Here is a 20,313-nt window from a genome sequence, read left to right on the forward strand (position 1 = left end):
TTGAATAAAGAATCTAATTATAATTTTCTATGATTGTCCTGCATTTTGTATGATCCTTGTGGATCTTTCGTTTTTGATTAATATCCAGTGCGCTGTCAGTTCTGCTGCTTTACGGTAAGTACATGTGGTGTGCAGAAGACTGCGCGATTATTCTGCCCTTGTCTATTAGTTGCCTCAGGGAACAAACACTAGTGCAGATGTAACCAAATGTGGAGGGCCAGTTCAGTCGTCATGTAGAAAAGAAAGTTTTGATGGGCATGGTACAAAGTATCGGTGAGTGGGGGGGTTAGTACTATGTAGGCTTGTGCTGTGTTTTAGGTCACTGATCAATATTTACACTGATACATTGTGACAAACCCATGGGCTGCCAGAGAAAGACTAGGCCAAGATGGAGTTTCAACCTAACAATGTAAAAATAAATGAGGTTCCCCATTCACTGATGGCAAGCAGACATTGTTACGAAGTTTTAGAACTTTACATTGTACAATGATTTAGGCTGGACAGGCCAATTGTTGTGTGTTCTATGGAGTTGTGCTGACTTCTTCCTTACATTTGATGGTTGTGGGGGTTAACAAAGAATAGCTGTCAACTAAGCAAGAATAAAGTAAAGTGGGTTTCCAGGCTTGGAAAAACATGGGCACTTTCTTTCTAGAAACCGTGACATTCTTGTGCTCAGTTTGCTGAATTGTAACACACACAGCCCGAGATCAGAGGTGGTGCTGTTTTTGCAATGAAGTGTCTGTTTTTGTTTTTTTCTACTTTTGGATATCCCCTTTTTAAGAGGTTGTGAGTGACCTCCTGAAGCAGGAAAGATGGGAGTTCATGCATTGTGTTTGAGACCCAGTTTGTGGTGTCCTAGGCTATGTTCACACAACGGAACGGCCGGTCTCTGGCCGGATCATCTTTCCGGCCGCAGAGCTCTGATACGGGCGCATCCGCGTGCGCCCGCATCAAAACCTCCCATAGCACACAGTGAAGCAAGCGGCCGGAGCCGCTCACTTCACTGTGTGAACTGACAGGTCTTTCTGCGGCCGGAATTCACTGAACCTGTCAGTTATTTCCGGTGCCGCATGGGATCCCGGCCGGAGCATGTACGATGTATGTACGCTCCGGCCGGGATCCCATTGAAAGTAAGGTTATGTTCCGCCACTCAAAACTACGGCCGTAGTTCTGTGGCGAGAACTACGGCCGTAGTTTTACGTAGTGTGAACATTGCCCTAAGGTGATAATGGGTATGATCCATGCAGTATAAGGCTGTGTTCACACATAGTATTTTTGCCCAGTATTTTGGTCAGCATTTTGCAACCAAAACCAGGAGTGGATTGAAAACACAGAAAGGCTATGGTCACACACTGTTGAAATTTAGTGGATGGCTGCCATTTAATGGCAAATAATTACACTTATTTTAAAACAACGGCCATTATTTTAAAAATACGGACGTTATTTCCCATTAAATAGCGGCCATCCACTCAATTTTAACAGTCTGTGAACAGATCCTTTCTGTGTTTGCAATCCACTCCTGGTTTTGGTTGCAAAATACTGTCCAAAATACTGTGTGTAAACATAGCCCAAGAAAGGCCTCTTTTCACAATATACTATCAATATCAAAGTGATGATGATCCAACTTCCAGCATTGCAGCCGCCTCTAAGTTTACTAATGCACATGTTTGTATTGTAGCTACTCATAGTACAGTGAGGCAGAGTATTGCAGCATTTTCCTGTTCACTTTCTGGTTTTTACACTCTCCATCCATGCCATGCTTTCATTTACAATGCTATGTAAAAGATTGATCTCACTGTCTGGGTGGCATAGTATTAGCATTGTTGTACACAGTGCCTCTAATGCTAAGTTTACACAAGACGATTATTGGCCCGATCGTACGATTAACGATTTAGAAGTAACGATTTTTTTTTTTTATAACTATCAGTGTTTAGACGGTACGATATATCGTACGGAAAAATCGTTTTGCGATCGTACACCCGCAGCCCACCCCGCCGCGGCTCCGATCGCCCCCACCGCCGCGGCCAAGAACATACGTTACCTGCTCCGCGCAGCAGGTCTTCGGACATCCCCGGCTCCCCTCTTCAGTGCACTGATTGGCTGAAGAGATGAGCCGGGAATTTGCCAATCAGTGCTGCCTTGCATTGATTGGCTGAAATTCCCGGCTCATCTCTTCAGCCAATCAGTGCGCTGAAGAGGGGAGCCGGGGATGTCCGAAGACCTGCTGCGCGGAGCAGGTAACGTATGTTCTTGGCCGTGGCGGCGGGGGGGGGGGGCCATCGGAGCGGCGGCGGATGGGGGGGGCCATCGGAGCGGGGGAGGCGATCCTTTATGACCTGATCCCTGTTTATAGTCTATTCCTGGCTTTGGCTTCAAAGATCTTTCAGATAAATCTGTCTGTGTAAAAGCACCATAATGTAGCTGTCCGCTGCATAGGTAGTGAGTCAGATGTTTGATCAGGTCTGAAAACTCTGCAATGAGTGCAGCCCCCTCACCTGCCCCCTTCCTCTTGTAACCTAACTTGCCAGCGCACAATACTACTGGGATGTCCCATGTTATTCTTGGCTGCGCTGACGTAAGTGCGATGCCGCTATACTTTTTGTAAGCCTTGCTTCCTTCTGCTCCTTATTAAAAATAAAATCTTTTTATGAATCAGCCCATTTATTGTTCATTTCCGTCTGAACTTTGGCAGCTTCCCCAGACACGAGACCCCAACCCCCTCAGTGTTGCGACTGCACGTTTTGTCGCGTCCAGCCTAATCCCGCCATATCTACCCACTCTGTCCTGGTCTGCGTTGAAGTGTTTGCTGTCTGTGACCTACACTGTTACCTGAAGCCAGATTCAGACTGTGCAATTGCTTCTGACTATCATACAGATGTTGTCAATGCAACAATTTGCGACAGAATAAAGAGGGCCTGTGATGTAATTCTTGCATAAGGGCAAAAGCACACAATTGGGTTATGTTATAGCATTTTGTGAGTTTTCCAACAGAAAGTAATTGAAGAAATTAATATTATTAATGGAAACTGCAATACAACTGCAACACGACCTGATTGTACCCACCCCCCCCCAAGGTTCTCCTCCTCGCTGCATCTATTTATACAACATTGACCGTACATATTCCCAGCCATACATACACTTATTGTGACAGGCTGGTGTGTGCATACCAGTGCTGAAAGTAACAATGGAGATTAACAATCCCCCTGGAAAAAAATCTATTTTTCTTACTATCTGGACTGTGAAGTTGTCCTATGGCCAGTTGGTTCGGCACGGTACAGTGAGCAGCTGAGGACTGTGTGATTTGGGGCTAAGATGCGACACTTCCCGTCTCCAGGTCTGCGGTTAGTATGTGTGTGTGTGATTTGTAACAGGCCCAGGCTGCCATGAATAAGGCTTGTGTATGTGCTGCTGTGACCCCCAGGGAGGTTAAGGAAACACTCTGGCTGCATGTGTGTGGTCTCCAGTGCACAATGATGACTTTGGTTAGGCAGGAGTGGGGTGTGTGCCCAGGTCCAGGTGTGCCCAGGCGCCTTCACAATAATCGCGGCTGTAAATAGGAAACATCCATTTGAATCAAACATTTTGGTTTGAGTTTATTAGGGAATCCTTTGTTTGAGCCAGGGCTAAGTGATTGCAACTTCCGATAGAGGAACAAGAGAGGCCAAAGCAGATTGAAACCTTTTTTTGATTAAGGGAAAAACTGATAAACTGAATAATTCTATTGAAGAGTGGGAAATCCCTATGGATCAATATTTTGAGCGAGTGCCACTGCAGTTCTTGTGCCAAAAACGGAAGAGTAGATTCAAAAGCAATGTGAAAGATAAAGATCGGACTTCTGGTTCCTGCTGGATCTACTTCTGACTTTGGTGTAAAAGCTGCAGTGGCTGTTTAAATAAAATGCGGTGTGAGACAGTAACCTTTAACAGTTAAAAGACAACTCCGGTGAAAAGCTTTTCCCCAGTAATTGAAACACATTACAAAGTTCTATAACTTTGTAATATGCTTCAATCACCTATCTGCCCCCCCTCCCTATATTTTCAAACAGTGGACCCCTTGCCGGCAGTCTTCATATCTCCCCTCCCAACATGTCACGACTCGGCTGACTGATGCCCCACTCAGCCAGTAATTGACTAGGGCAGGACACCACTGCAGTCAGACTGGCCGAGTAGGCTAAATCTTAACCTTTTGTGACATTTTAGCTGAGTGGTGACGTACCCCAAAGCTGGGTGAAAATGACATCTGACGCGGTATCGGAGCCAGGCATGTGGCACACTGGGCACAAGGTCCAGTAAGCATACTTTATTATGCTGCGTTTACACAGACAGATTTATCTGACAAATTTTGGAAGCCAAAGCCAGGAATGGATTTGAAAAGAGGATAGATCCCAGTCTTTCCTTTATGACCTGTTCCCTGTCTATAGTCTGTTCCTAGTTTGGGCTTCAAAGATCTGTCAGATAAATCTGTCTGTGTAAACGCACCATTATGTAATTTCTTTGAGCGGAGAGAGGAGGCGTCGCATTAAATCAATGTGACAGGTGGTGTCTGTGTTGCGGGCTGTGCTTGAAATTCCACTGATTTTACTCGGTGTGAATAGGCCCTAAAGGTATCCATACACAGAGTTGTCTGGCAGTAGCTTACTCTTTCACTCCCCATAGGGGCCAAAGGGGTAGTGACTCTCCTTAAGGAGAGCCCATCATAAAGACGTGAGGAGACTTACAGACCGTTGCTTCTTTACTGAGAATTCTGGAAAGAAAGGATGGGAAACACATGAACTGGCCATGTGTGGAAAGGATGGGAGAACGATCATTCAACTGGCAGATATTGAGGGTGTATGAGCAGTATAAGGGGTTAAAGTGCAAAGATCAAAGTTATCTTGGATTCCACTACCCACAAAGGGAGCCTAGTTTTGCTGATCTTGTTGGCACAGTGGCAGTCCCTACATTGCATCACATCGACTTTGTATCAATCCACTTGTGATGAATGCATACCCAACATATCACTTAGGGATTTTTTTTTTTTTTTTAACCCAGTATGTGTAGATTTTTGATATCTTTAGTTTAGTTAACTATGAGAACATTTAATCGAACATTGTGATCGAGAAAGATTCTGTACTGGGATGGCCTTAACAATTGTGGGGCAATTATTGCATATATAAAGGTAAAGGTAGTAAGCAGATGTCCGTAGTTAAAACATCAGTAAAAGTTTTTACATTGGATATATTTGACACCAGTTAGGATTGTGAGTGTGTTTCCTAATTTAAAACGGAATTGCTTTAAAGGTTCTTTAAAACATAGTAGGATTGTGGATTGGTCAACAAATATTAGTCAGACATGAGGGAATTCATATGAATTTTTTTTATTTGGTGATAGAGGAAGCTTCTACTAGTATTGGAAATATATTGGGGCATAGTTGGAGAGGGCAAAAGAAATGAATACCTTTTTTATGATGCTTTTATCAGACTTTTGCCGATGGCATAAAAACTGCCAAAAAGCAATAGAAACTGCTTTTTTCACTTTAGTGTGTAATAGTTTTTTTTCTTTAATTTGGCAATTTATCCTGTTTTTTTTTTTTTTTTCTCTTTACAAGTCATGTGATTCTTTCATAGGGTGCGTTCACACGTACAGGATCCGCAGGAGATTTGATGCTGTCTTCAGTTATTTAGAGGAAATCTGCTGCGTATCTGCAGCAGAAAATCCGCTGCAGATCCGGTACATGTGAACGTACCCATAAGGTGGTTCAAGGATTTCTGTTAAAAAATTCAGTTAAAAGATTGCCAGAAGAAACGCAAACATTCATAGACACTTGGGGGGAGATTTATCAAACATGGTGTAAAGTGAAACTGGCTCAGTTGCCCCTAGCAACCAATCAGATTCCACCTTTCATTTTCCAAAGAGTCTGTGAGGAAACACCATGTTTGATAAATTTCCCTGTTCTTTTCCCCCCGCCTATAGAAATTTTTGGGAGGGAAAACACCACTATTCCTGAAAAATAATGCAGAGCCTGCTGCAATTTTGCAAAACTGGCCAGGAGCACAAAAATGCCAAGAGGGTACAGCGTTTCATGTTTCCCTATTGACTCTCTGGATGCAGCATTTTTGAGCCAAAACACACCATGTGCTAACTATAGGTATTTATATTGGCTTTTTTTTTTACTTTGTGGGTGATTCTGCACTTGGATCAGCAGAGCCACTTGTAATTCTTAAATCTGTGAACACAGATTATATGTTTACATTCTAGACATTCCCAAGCCCAGGACCTCACGGGGACCTGTACCCCCATGTGTAAGCACACCCTGTAGCTAGTGGTTAAAGGAGAAGTCCGGCGAAATTTTTTTTATTAAAGTATTGTATTGCCCCCACCCCCCAAAAGTTATACAAATCACAATATACACTTATTGCAGGAAATGCTTATAAAGTGTTTTTTTCCCTGCACTTACTGCTGCATCAAGGCTTCACTTCCTGGTTAACATGGTGATGTCACGACCTGACTCCCAGAGCTGTGCGGGCTGTGGCTGCTGGATAGGATGATGGCAGAGGGATGCTCAGTGTCCCTCAGTGTCCCCCTGCCATCATCCCCTCCAGCAGCCACAGCCCGCACAGTTCTTGTAGTCTTGTCGTGACATCGCAATTTTATCCAGGAAGTGAAGCCTTGATGCAGTAGTAAGTGCGGGGAAAAAAAGCACTTTACGTGCATTTCCCGTCATAAGTGTATATTGGTGATTTGTATAACTTTTGGGGGGCAAGACAATACTTAAATTAAAAATTTTGCCGGACTTCTCCTTAACTCATGTTGGTGGTTGTTCCACCACTGAAGCAGATGCCACCACTGTAATGCCCCAGCCTAAAGTGATAGTCATCCCCCCTCTTCATTTCTCAGTGTCACCTAGGCGGGACTTCACGGCAGGTGGGCCCCATCTCCTGGCTGGGGAGCATGAATCCCTGCCTTTCATGAAACCCCGCCTAGGTGACACTGTCCACTGATGAAATGAAGCAGTTTTAGAGGAGAAAGAAGACAGACAAGTTTTCATAAAGATATATATTGAATGTGCAGATATAAGCTTGTGGCCACCTGAAGATTACGTCGTTGACAGAAGATCGGGGGACGAAGCGCTTCAGGTATGTATGGTACACTACATTTCCGGGTTCACGTGTGGGGGTGGGGGAACACGAGGAAGGGGGCGATTCACATACCATACATTACAAAGTTGTATAGCTTTGTAATGTGTGTTATTTTGTAAATAATTTCTTAGCGTCGCACTACCCCTTTAAAATCGCTTGTACTATTGATACCTATTGATTTCTGACATTTACTGTAGAAAACTTTTGTGTGAGTCAGCTCAAATTAAGCAATGCTGCAGCCGCCACTGTTTGTGAGCCGCATCAGCACTGATTATCTGCTGTGGCCGGTGTAGCTTGTATGTGTGTTGCTAATGGAAGACATATTAATATGCACCATTTCCATGGCCGGCACTCTGCGGCACCAGTTGCTTGTCTCCCCCTCCTAAATCTGAAATTTTCTCTGCGCTCCGTTTCCTAATTAGTGGCTTCTAGTCTGCGCTCTGTAATTACAGCTGAGGGTCAGCGGGCAGAGGGATCTTCAAAGACCAGTACAGGCTCTGAGTCTCACAGCCAGCAAGTAGGACTGGTATTCTGCTGCCCCCAGACTAATTAGTAGTGTACTTTTACCAACATACGGACATCAGCGTGTCACAATGTGCCGCAAAACCATGTCGCTGGTAATGGTCACATGGGACACATCCTCTGTTATTGGTGCAAGGAGGTTTGTTTGGCCTTTATTGGTCATGTTGCAGGATACATGAATCTATAAGTTGCCAAAAATGCAAAGGGCATATTGTAGACTCACTAGCTGTGCTGTTAGCCTGTTCTACAAATTGTCATCAACATTTTTAGATCAAAGATATTGACATTTTAAAAATGTGTCATAATTTTGGGGCAAAATTCCTGCAACATTTTGTTTGGTAAGTATCTCTCTTTCCTTCTGTGTTGGTTTGGCACATGTGCTAACAGAAGAATGAAAAGGCTGTGTGCCATGTCGCATTGTCTTGCTGGAAGAACCCATCTGCCCCAGAGGAGACGATTGGCATGTATAGGTGTATGGTATCTGTAAGGATGGATTCATATCCAGATTGGTTGAGATTGTCTTCCATATAGATAAATGGTCCGGAGAATGCTGTAAAAACGTTCCCTAGACCAGGGGTGTCAAACTCTCGGCCCTCCAGCTGTTTCATCGCTACAATTCCCATAATGCCTGGACAACAAAAGCTTTAGCTGTCCAGGCATGATGGCAATTGTACTTTTGCAACAGCTGGAGGGCCACGCTGTTGACACCTGTGCCCTAGACCAGAGCACTGCCACCACCAGCTTGTGTTCTTCCAGCAGTGATTGCAGGGTGTTTTCTTCTGATGATCCTCACCTGACACACCAACATCCATCAGTTCTATGAAGCAGAAAATTGACTTCTCAAAGAAGGGAAGTCTTGGCCAATCAGCGGAGGTCCTATTCTGATGCTAGCATGAAAATTGAGTAACCATGTGATTTGGAGCCCCATAAGCCGGAGGGTTCACTGAACTCTTTTAGACACGTGTTGGCTGTGAGCGGCTACACAGTAGCGTTGGGCCATCCTCCTGCACCTTCATAACAAATGTCCCTTATTTGCAATAGTGCCATTTGCCCGGTCACAATACACTTTCACCATAGCAGCATATGAACAGTTCACAAACCATGCAGAAATATTGCCACCCTTGGCCCGAAAACCAATACTACTTTGCAGCTCTGATAAATCACCCCTTATTACCCATGGCAGCAATGAGGGATGTGTGCATGCAGCCTATCACACAACTTATATACCCACCAACCCTCTCACAACACGTTACTTCCTTCATGAGCTCCTCGCTGCCAGTGTCTAAAGTAGGAAGCGGTCATAATAATGTGACAACTGTAGATATGCCAAATATATATATATATATATATATATATATATGTATGTATATTTATTTTTTATTTATTTATTTTTTGAAGTGCATATTAAGAATAAAAGAATAAAAATGTTGTTCATTTCTATAATGCCATATGGATGGGACTTTTTTCCCCTCTTGCTGTGTCTCTCCAGCAGCAGACGTCAGACATCTCAGTATTCTCTGTCGCGTTCCAGTATCAGCAGTTTTCTTTCTGTCTTTGTGTGAACAGACGTCTCCCCCTTATTTTGTCTTCCAGCCTCATCCCCCTCATTTCAGACTGCCTGTCTCCTCCTGGAATTTGACCTGCTTTGTAGCCATTAACCCATCTTCTGTTGTCTGATCCCTACTACTATCTGTTATGCATGGGTTAATAAACTCCAGTTCATCTTCTGGAGACCTTATCACGATTTACTCCCAAAATGCCTGAAATTCTAAATGTGTTTCTTTAACACCAGTGGTAAAATGAACAAAGAAAATTATATATAAAGAAGGCGAGGCCATGGGTCTGTGTATACTGGGGGATGGCTTATATAGGACACCGTGTGAATGCATCATTAGATGCATCATCATGTACCATGGACTCATTATATACAGCCCTGTCCACCCCAAATTCATGTCCATTTTTTTCTTCCAATTATTTCAAGACCTGTTTTTGTACTGAAGATAGAAAGCCGGGAGGGAGCCTTAAAGCTGTAGCTCTTGTGTAACCCTCCTGTATATCAGCCCTATATTGCTCATTAATTGTGCAGCTCCCCTGGACTGTCCGACATCCGTGCTCAGTGAGTGTCCTGTATAAGCTATGACATGTGTGATGCTTTTTTTTAATGTGTTCAGCTGCATACATGTTCTGGTGTAAATCATCGGCTACTGTTTACTCCACTGTGATGTAACGGTCCGTCCACATCAAAGGACACATGAAAGCTCCACAGCGGGGCAAACATTTACTCATCTGTTCCATCTTTACCAACTATTGTTTTTCATCAAGCAGCAAAATAATCCCAGATATGCAGATCCAGGAGTCATTCTGCCCAGATTGTGAAATCTTTAAAGGAAACCAGCATGAGATACTTGCATAAGACCCATACTGGAAGCTCTAATAATAGAATCAATCATTGGGCATGGCAGAGGTCCTTGGTACAGGGTAGCAGAATAGAGGCACATAGATTCGACTGGATCCCCATCTTAAATATTATTGATACTTTGGTTACATTGATATATCCAGAAATCAGTATAGTATAACCTACAAGTAACCTTACCTACAAGGTTCAAGGGAGTTTGGCAAGACAAGCTAACAATCTAAAACTGTAACTCTGGGGCGTCTTCTGGTTCTCCTCCATTGCATGTCTGCATCACCGCCGCTTCCTTCTGACGGCTTCACGATAGCCTCTCCAGGCTAACCCTTTCTTTAAGGCCCTATTACACAGAGCAATTCAGAGGAGCAAGTAAGCGCCGACCTGTCAGATCAGCGCTTGCTTGCTCCTTGTTCCCCACTCGCTGCCGGAACTATTACACACGGGGAACTCTAAAGGTCGTCAGGGGAGCCCATCGGGTATAGCTGCGGTCTGCTGCCGACGCTCCTGTTGCTCTGGTTAATGGCAGCAGATCGTTGCTAGGCTGATCGTTTGTGTTTCAGCCTGTTGAAAGAAAACGATCAGCTGACATCGTTTATGTCGGCTGATCTTTGACTTCTATTACACAAAGCGATTATTGGCTGTAACCGCCAAAATTTGGCTGAATACGGCTGATAACTTTGTGTAATAGGGACTTTACTGATACAGGGTTCTTTATTGATACACCTTATCGACATAAAGAACAAATTATGCTCGTAATCTAGGTTAAATCGTATATCTATAAACTGGTAGGGACATTCTGTATTTTGTACCAAAGAGCTTAGAGTTTCTCTAAGGCTAGGTTCACACTGCGTTTTTAGCATCCGTTTAACGGATCCGTTTTTTTTAACGTCCAGAAAAATAGGGTCAGCAACGTTTTTTTGTCCGTTTTGGTCCGTCAAAAAAAACGGATCCGTTTTTTTTTATAATGGAAGTCAATGGAAAAAACGGATGCACACAAATGAATCCGTTTTTTGCAATCCGTTTTTCATGCGTTTTTTGCAAAAAATGGATGCGTTAAACGGATGCTGAAAACGCAGTGTGAACCTAGCCTTATTGGTTGCTTGTTACAGTCATTCTGCTGTCCACCCCCAAGGAGCATGTGTCATATTATGTGCCCCGATCTAAGAGATAAGCACATAGACAGCAGTGTTGTTGTTGATAATCATAGCCTTTATCGTGTGTTATAACTGGTGACATACTAGCAGTACATAACCGTGCTGATGTATATGCCATTCAGAGTCTGTAAGAAGGCTAAATGATGACCATTATTGGTTCTTTATACATGGATTTGAGGGTAACAAATAATTATACTGTAGTCTACTGTACTAAGTGTTAGCTGCTCTCCACTGCTGGCCTCCACCTGTAATGTAACGTTACACCATAAATTAATTATACTTTAAGATGTGGATTGGAGGGATTGAGGAGTATCATTGCCCGCCACGTCTGTATGACATCATCCCGGCGCAGCTGTCGTGGGCTCTCGGCCCCTTCACACATCTAATGAAGATGTTTGGGATGTCTCACATCCCCCAGAGAGGGCTGATGTTACAGCTACCAATGGGGTTCTGCATGCCTGGTCCTAGAGGTGAGAAGCTCCACAATCCTTTGCTATATACTTGATATAAAATTCTCATTAGTAAACAGTGCTTATCCTGAAGGGGATAGGGATGTGCTGGGCTCCATTGTGCTGCTGTAAGGCTTATATAATGCGCCCCGTCATTTCATCATTTGTCTGGACTTGAGGGTTCTCCAGCTGTCATAAAACTAGTCCCTCAGACATGAGGCTGGGTTTGTGTCATTGGGGACTTTATAATGTTCTTCTCTGATACAGCCATTAAATGGCGGTGCTAAATCCCATGCATCGTATACCTATATATGATCCAATGGGTGTATAACCCAGGGTCCCTATGCACGCTGCAAAGTCTAAACCAAAAGAAAGGATAGAGGAGGGGGAACCGAACCCACCCCACTAACCAACCATGCAGGACCAAAAATCACAAAGTTTATATATCATGTATCTTTATTTGTATATATAAAAATATATTACGAAACAAAATTTAAAACATGTTTTTACATAGTAAAGGAACTGACACATGAACAGATCCCCAGAACAATGGTGGTGATAGAAAATATAGAACAGTAAATGTACAAAATACAGAGATAATAAGTTAATTTACTCAAACGGAGCACTGGGCATTGGGCATGTAGCAAACAACATTAAAGCATAGTGCTTAGTAAAGTGCATACAAAGTGCTACCCATATGTCCTTAATGCAACGACCACCATACCACTCACCCGACGCGCGTTTCGCGTACTTGCTTTATCGAGGCAAGTACGCGAAACGCGCGTCGGGTGAGTGGTATGGTGGTCGTTGCATTAAGGACATATGGGTAGCACTTTGTATGCACTTTACTAAGCACTATGCTTTAATGTTGTTTGCTACATGCCCAATGCCCAGTGCTCCGTTTGAGTAAATTAACTTATTATCTCTGTATTTTGTACATTTACTGTTCTATATTTTCTATCACCACCATTGTTCTGGGGATCTGTTCATGTGTCAGTTCCTTTACTATGTAAAAACATGTTTTAAATTTTGTTTCGTAATATATTTTTATATATACAAATAAAGATACATGATATATAAACTTTGTGATTTTTGGTCCTGCATGGTTGGTTAGTGGGGTGGGTTCGGTTCCCCCTCCTCTATCCTTTCTTTTGGTTTAAATCCCATGCATGCCACACACTAATGATACTAGTCACACGTGTGAATGTAATTACACAAAGTGATTTTTCAACAATAAACGATCTCAAACGACCGCTATTGCAAACAACCTGAAATCGTTCACCCAATTACATGGAACAATGATGGTTACTTATGATCGTTCTTGTGGTCGTCTTGTCGTAGCTATTGTGTTTGTCGCTACTACGACGTCTTATTCCATGCGAACGAGTAACGATAAAAATAGGTCCAGCTCTTATTAAGCGATCAATGATTTCTCGTTCATCGTTTAATCGTTAACTGCTATTCAACCGAATGAATCGTTTAGCGAGGGCTGCAGGGACATCATTACCGATGTCCTTGCAGCATACATTACCTAGCAGGGCTTCTCCGCCGCTCCGTCTATATCCTGGTCTCGCTCGCACCATCAACTCTGGAGTGGCCTGACTGAGCTGTAAGAACGCTCAGCCAATCACTGGCCACGGCGGTCCTGGCCTGTGACTGGCTGAGCAGTCTGACGGTATGCGGTATGAAGACTGAGCGGAGGAGAAGCCCTGCTAGGTAATGTATGCCGCTATTCCAAGCAGTGATGCACGGTGGGTGACCGATGATTTAAGTTTGGGCCTAAATAAACTATCAGCGATGACACAATCGGCTGTTCGTTTTCTCTATTCTACCGGGCCGATTTGGCCGATTATCGCTCCGTGGAATAGGCCCCTTACTCTCGGACTTAGCATAGCAGCCAATCACAGCTCAAGTTTCATCCTACCAGAGCTCTTTAAAAAAAAAATGAAAGAGTTGTGATTGGCTGCTATGGGGGAAACCTTACGACAGTAATGGGTTTAGCTTGCTGTAGTAAAAAGTGTATTGGGGGGCCTTAATTTGCAATTGGTATAGGTAAACTAATACATGTTCACAGTGACTTTACCAGCAGACTGGTGAGTGCTGCTCTGAGGTATATGGCAGGATGTAACTCCAGGGCGAATGTAATGTATGTACACAGTGACTCCACTGTTCTGAGCTTTCCTCATATATGTCCTGTAAAATGGTGATCAGAGGTGACCAAGGCCGTCTGGACTTCCTAGTGAAATCCACCCCTGTTCCCATCTGTTACTGGGATGTATCTGTTACTGTGATGTATCTGTACTGTGATTTTCTGAGAAGCCATGTCTGAGGTGTGGGGCCTTATTACTGAATGCTCCTGAGCCCAGTTAGCTGATTTAATTAGACATGTCCCGGCCTCCGGGGTCACTCTTTAGGGCTTTAAACTTTTAATTAACCCAAAAGCCTCTCGTGCACCTGCAGGCGGCTCTCTCTGCAGTCCCCAGGCTAATCCCTCCCATGCAGTCTCATTTAACCCTATGGTGACTCTTACAACTACACCTAATCCTGATTTTTAGATCACTGATGTTACTGGGCATTTGTATATTGCATTCTGAAGTAAGGGTCGTTGCAGCAAACTGCTGTAAAGTTGCCTATTTTTTTTCTTGGCCAGAATCCACTGTTCCAGTAGCTCAGGATTAAGCAATTTGTGGCCCTCCAGCTGTTGTGGAATCAGGCAGCTGCTGGCGCTACATGCTGAAACTTGTAGTCCTCTAGCAGCTGGGGAATCGGTGCATTGCCAGCATCTTTTTTATTTTATTTAAAAAAAAAATTCCCCCCTCTCTTTATTCAAATTTTCCAAGTTAACCGGGTTATGAAAACAAGTCAGGCAGACCCAAAACATTTGGAGGTGCAATAACAATCTTCAAGAACACATAACCCAATAGCTCATATAAAAAAATAAGTACGGACATAGAAGCAAAAAAAAAAGCTTGCCAGTATATTTATTAACTCATGTGCCTCCTTGCAGAGCTGAAGGCTTCGAACACCGCACATTTCCTGAACTTCCTGCTGAATACAACAGATTATCGGATTTTGCTGAAGGATGAAGATCATGACCGGATGTATGTGGGCAGCAAAGACTACATCCTGTCCCTGGATCTACAGGACATCAATCGGGAGCCTCTTATAGTAAGATTACACCAAAGGTTGTCCCTTTTGCAAGATAGTGATGGTGTCCACAACTCTTAAAGGGGTTATCCAGTGCTACAAAAACATGGCCACTTTTTTTTTTCCAGACACAGCACCGCTCTTGTCTCCAGTTTGGGTGGGGTTTGCCACTTAGTTCCATTGAAGTGAATGGAGATTAATTGCAAACCACACCTGACCTGGAGACAAGAATCGTGTTGTCTCTGGAAGCAAGTGGCCATGTTTTTGTAGCGTTGATTAACCCCTTTAGGGTACAAACACACACGGCATATACGCTGCGTATTTACTGCTGTGATACGCAGTAGATTAGATCTAAATAACTGAACACAGCATCAAATCTGCACCATCAAATCTGCTGCGTATCTGCTGCGTATACGCTCTGTTTGTTTGTACCCTTAAACACACAACTGCAGAGATTAGTGGAATCAGCATTGTCATCCTGGGTATGAATTCCACTAGGGACCACATCTGCTGGGAATGGTTTTTTTTTCCCCCTTAGTCCCTTTGCACCCCTTCCCACCACTTACTAATCCAAATAGAGAATAATTGGGTATTTGGGCTTTCTATGAAGTTGGTCCTCAGGAGTCTGTGGAAATCAGATTGTGAGCGCCTTATATCAGTGCCAGTGTCCACAGTGGAATATTAAGGTTAATTATATAAGTATATCCTTCCCCTGACCACCCTATGCGGCTCCCAGATGCACAGTAATCTCTATGGCTGATTTCAGAAAACCAACACACACTCGGGGTGTTCTGAGCTGGTGGATGTATTCTGTAAGCAGTGTGAAATAGCTGGGTGCAGGTTACAATGCAGCAGTGCTGTCGGATAATTGTACAGTAATACTCAGTGCTGGGGTCATTCACCGCTCCAAGCAGCATCTTCCCGTAAAAGCAATGTGTTCACTGCTCATTTGTCTGAGACAATCACAGCGGAGCCTGAAACGCCACAGGCAACAATAACACATTCCTTAATGTATAGAGAGATTAGGACAAAATGGAGCGTCCAATGCGCATTAACCATGAAGAAGGGAACTCGCACAGTCAGCGTTGTTCTTCTGGAGGGGTGGGGTTTGATAAGTGTGGGTCTCATCCCCCCCCCCCCCCCCATTTTATTTTTATTGCAGATTTCACGTTAAGAAGGTTTGTTTTCTCTTTCTCCATGCAGATCCATTGGCCAGCAAAGCAGCAGAGAATAGATGAATGTGTCCTATCTGGTAAAGATATCAATGTGAGTATGACCCGGGGAGAACAATGAACTGTCAGCCAAGAGGGCAAATATAACCCATGCAAGGGCATCTAGGAATCCCCGGTCACTAAAAAGCCTTGAGGAGGCAGTATATTATAAAGGTTACACTATTTAATCTATCTCCGGGAAAGCTGGGTGACCACCACTCAATTAGAAACTTTAGTGAGGGAGGAGCCTACAATTTTCAAAAGGGTGTGATTATCATTATTTGGTATTAACTCTTTTTTTTTCTTTTTCTTCTTTTTTTTCTCTTCCTTTTTTTTCTTACTTTGATCTTGTGAAATTCCTTTTTTTTTCTTTGCTGTTTTGCTCTGTTCTCTCTATTCCAACCTTTGTTATTCACAGGGAGAATGTGGTAATTTTATACGTCTTATCCAACCCTGGAACAGAACGCACCTGTATGCATGCGGAACAGGAGCATATAATCCTGTGTGCACATACATCAACCGTGGACGCAAAGCACAGGTACTGAGAGCCATGATCAGCCAACACGTGAAGCTATGTGCAAGCAGCCAAATGGTGTGAGATTACTTGAGCCATAATGAAGAATACTTGTAACTTCTGTATTTAGTGCCTGAGGCGATCCAGCAGGCCCAGTTTATCTTATTGCTCCTTTAAAATTGTTATTGCTTGTGTGTGGATGAGGTAAAGATCCTCTCTGTACTCTTCTAGAGAGCAATTCAATGTAGATATTGCAGAATTGATATATGTGCAGGTATACAGCTGTGCTGGAGGTACAGCTATATGCATTGCCTGTCAGCATAGAAGTAGTGCCTTGTATTATTTGAGCAATCAGATAATACAATAAAAGTAAAATTTAAAACATTTCATAAACTAACCCTAAGGGGTTAATTCATGAACCTGCAGACTATAACCCCTATAATACACAAAGAGTTGTGTTCGAGCACAGTGGGGTGGTGGAGGTGGCTGCACACACAGCTTATTCTGTAGAAAGTGCATGGAATTCAAAGGATAGCAATAGGAAAGACGTAGAAGTAGAATCACCGAATATGAAATGTGTGAAGCAGCCCTGATTAATGCATTGTCAGGCTTGTTACGTTGCATCACTTGTCACCCTACTTATTGCTGGCTTATGTTTATAGACTGATCTGTAACCCAGGTCCAGTAGTAGACCTTATATTTTCAGGAGAGCAATTGTACCTTTTCCATCATATGGGTCAAGTGATCATTTGTCACATTCAGAAGCCACTGAAGTGCAAAATTACATTTTCGAAGAGTAATGGATCAGCAGATTTCTTGGCCCTTGTCTATTGTACTGAAGTTCTGCTCTTAGCACTGAAGCTGCTTGTAGAGTAAATGACCTGTCTAATGCCTGTGATTGCTTGGAGAGAATAGAAAGAAAACTGGGCTGCACGCTTCACACTGTAGACCCTGTGGAGTCAGGTTTTTTTGTTTGTAAGTAACTTCATAATACAAGAATGGACAGGAGGTTTTAGGGAAACACATTGTCAGCAGGCTGCTCCTGTGAAAAAAAAAGAGGAGGATACAGGTACTAAAAAGGAACTACACCCTAGATGATAAAAATAGTGGTTTTGAGTGGTGATGTGGGAGCCTAATAAAAATGACCACATATGAGCCATTTCCTCCTCTGGTTCTAGTGCATCTTTTGTGAAGGGACATTGGAAATTATTGGGATGATGTTATTCATTAATTACATATACAGTTGCAATCAAAAATATTTAATTCCGTAAAGATTTTAAGGATTTAACAATTAAAGTTTTTGCAAAGAGCAAGATTCTGCTTTGGATGACTTCCTTATGAGTTGAATGATAAATGAACACAAAAAATGCAGTTTTCACCCCCTAAAGTTGAAACGTAAGTAAGGCTATGTTTCCACATTGCAATTAGACCAAACAGTGGAAACTACGCCCCCATATCTCCCTCAATAGCTGCATGATGTTGCCAATATTCCCCCACATTATACAACTATTGGTGGAGACGTGATTTTACTGCATTCGGATGGCATTCCCAGTGCACATTCTAAGGGGCCTATTCCACGGGAGCGATAATCGGGCCGATTCGGCCGATTATCGCTCTGTGGAATAGAGAGAACGATCAGCCGGTCGTGTCATCGGCTGATCGTTCATTTAGATTCAAACCTAAATCGTTGTTCGCCACCCACACATTGCTACGGTGGAATAGCAGTGCGCGTCGGCGACTGACGATCCAAGCAGAAAACATTACCTAGCAGGGCTTCTCCTTCGCTCCGTCTTCCTCCTAGGGTCCCGCGCGCAGCATCAACTCCGGAGTGGCCTGACTGAGCTGTCAGACCGCTTAGCCAATCACAGGAAGCTGATTCTGCGCCGTGGGACCCGGGGAGGAAGACTGAGCGCAGGAGAAGCCCTGCTAGGTAATGTATGCTGCAAGGGCTGCAAGGACATCGGTAACTATGTCCCTGCAGCCCTCGCTAAATGATCATCAGGGCCGTGGAATAGGCCCAGTAAACGAGCACCGATTTAGCAGATCGGGGCTCGTTTACATTGTTGCTCGACCCGTGGAATAGGGCCCTAAGGGTCCTATTAGAAGGGCCGATCAATAATGTAAATGAGCTAGATCGGTGCTCGAGCCTATTACCTGTCCACGCTCCCGATCCTCTACTGCATTCTGCTCTCTTCCCGGCACCACGCGCTGCAGCTTCTCTGAGCTGACAGGTCGCTCAGCCAATCACTGATCCGACCAGTGAACTGTTTATTTAACCACCAGCCGTGCATCACTATTACATGTAGCGATGTGTGGTTGGCAGCCGATGATTTTAGGTCTGGACCTAAAGAAACGGTCTGTTGATGATTGTTTCATCGGCTGATCATTGTATCCCAGAATGTCCCAGAAATACCAGGACATTTAAAACAGGAACAACAAAAATCCTGGAGTAGTCTTCTCAGTCACCAAATTCCAATCCAATTTAAAAATCATTGGTGTTATTTAAAGTAGGCAGATGCAGCACTGAAGCCATCAAACATCACTGAGCCAGAGGCTTGCTTGTGAAGAATGAGCAAAGATTTTAATTGAGAGGCATAAGAAGCTTATGAGCAATTACCTAAAACGTTTGTTAGAAGTTATAAATGCTAAAGGATTCTCCACAAAATACTAAAGCTGGGGGCTGAATAACAGTGTGCTTGTGTTTAAAAGATTTACAGTTTTTATTTGAACTTCAAAGTTAAGGCAATTTCTGTTGTCAAAATAACTTAAATAGGGATCAGTATTTTTTTGTTTATAGTTGTTGTTGTTGTTGTTGTTGTTCAGTGAGGTTTGTCATTTTATCTTTCATCCACCTCACTATAATGTCTGTCACGGTGAAAGGGTTGAACATTTCTGAATGCAACTGTATATCGACACCTATTGCAGGCCAATCTTTGTAAAACTATGTATCACCACATAAAGTTACATTTACCTCTAAACCATAAAAGGGTAGTGTAAACCATTAAAGGGGTAGTTTAATTTTCTGTCCACAGGGCCACCAGACCCCAGCCAGTCACCTGGCTATTTCTGATCCTGTGGATAGGGGAGAACTTCTTCAGATGGCAATACCCCTTTAGGCATATAGATGATAAGATAATATAAGATATAGATAAGCATAAGCGCTGCAGAATCTGTTGGTGCTGTACAAATATTATTACAGATTATATAAGGGTGAACATGCTTGTAAACCAGACCAGTCAGTACTAGTAGCAGACATTTGACTCAAAGACTTTGTTTCCACACTTGCGCTTGGGAACTGGACAGAAAACGCACTGGGAAAAAAAACAAAAAACGCAAGCGTTTTACAGCTTGATCTGGATACAAAGCAGCTGGCAAAACATAATTTACCTACCATCTTGTATTATAATAAACTGCCTGACATTCATGGTAATAGTGATCACATTGCAGAGCTCAGATAGATGGTTCAGCTCTTGAATATGTAAACAAATGCAACAAAAACACAAATGTGGAAACATAGCCTTAAGTTCCCCATCCACTTTATACTTTTGTTGGCCGTACCCGCCACTCTTGGATATTTAGTGGTGTGAGTCTATCAGGGAGTTGTTTGACTTGTTGTAATGCTACAGTGTGTGAGCGCTGTTCCTCTGGAGGTGAGTTACATTTAGTGATGTTTTTGATGTAATGATTCTATGTTGTACATGATCCATCACATGTGACTTTTTTTTATTCTTTTGTATCCATGTGCTGTTTATTCTTTTTAACATTTCATAAACAACCTTGTGCTGCATG

At 43.1% G+C, this 20,313-nt stretch overlaps 1 protein-coding gene across 4 annotated transcripts in view; it reads left to right on the forward strand.

Moving 5' to 3' along the window:
* Positions 1–20,313, forward strand: part of SEMA3F (semaphorin 3F) — a 75,421-nt gene that overhangs the window by 40,277 nt on the left and 14,831 nt on the right. For all 4 annotated transcript variants that reach the window (XM_069968664.1, XM_069968665.1, XM_069968666.1 and 1 more), the window contains exons 3-5: positions 14,660–14,820; positions 16,003–16,065; positions 16,429–16,548. In XM_069968664.1, the coding sequence (XP_069824765.1) occupies positions 14,660–14,820; positions 16,003–16,065; positions 16,429–16,548 (344 nt within the window). The remainder of the gene's footprint in view (positions 1–14,659; positions 14,821–16,002; positions 16,066–16,428; positions 16,549–20,313) is intronic.

The sequence above is a fragment of the Dendropsophus ebraccatus genome, chromosome 4 (genome assembly GCF_027789765.1).
Source record: "Dendropsophus ebraccatus isolate aDenEbr1 chromosome 4, aDenEbr1.pat, whole genome shotgun sequence".
NCBI classification, from domain to species: Eukaryota; Metazoa; Chordata; class Amphibia; order Anura; family Hylidae; genus Dendropsophus; species Dendropsophus ebraccatus.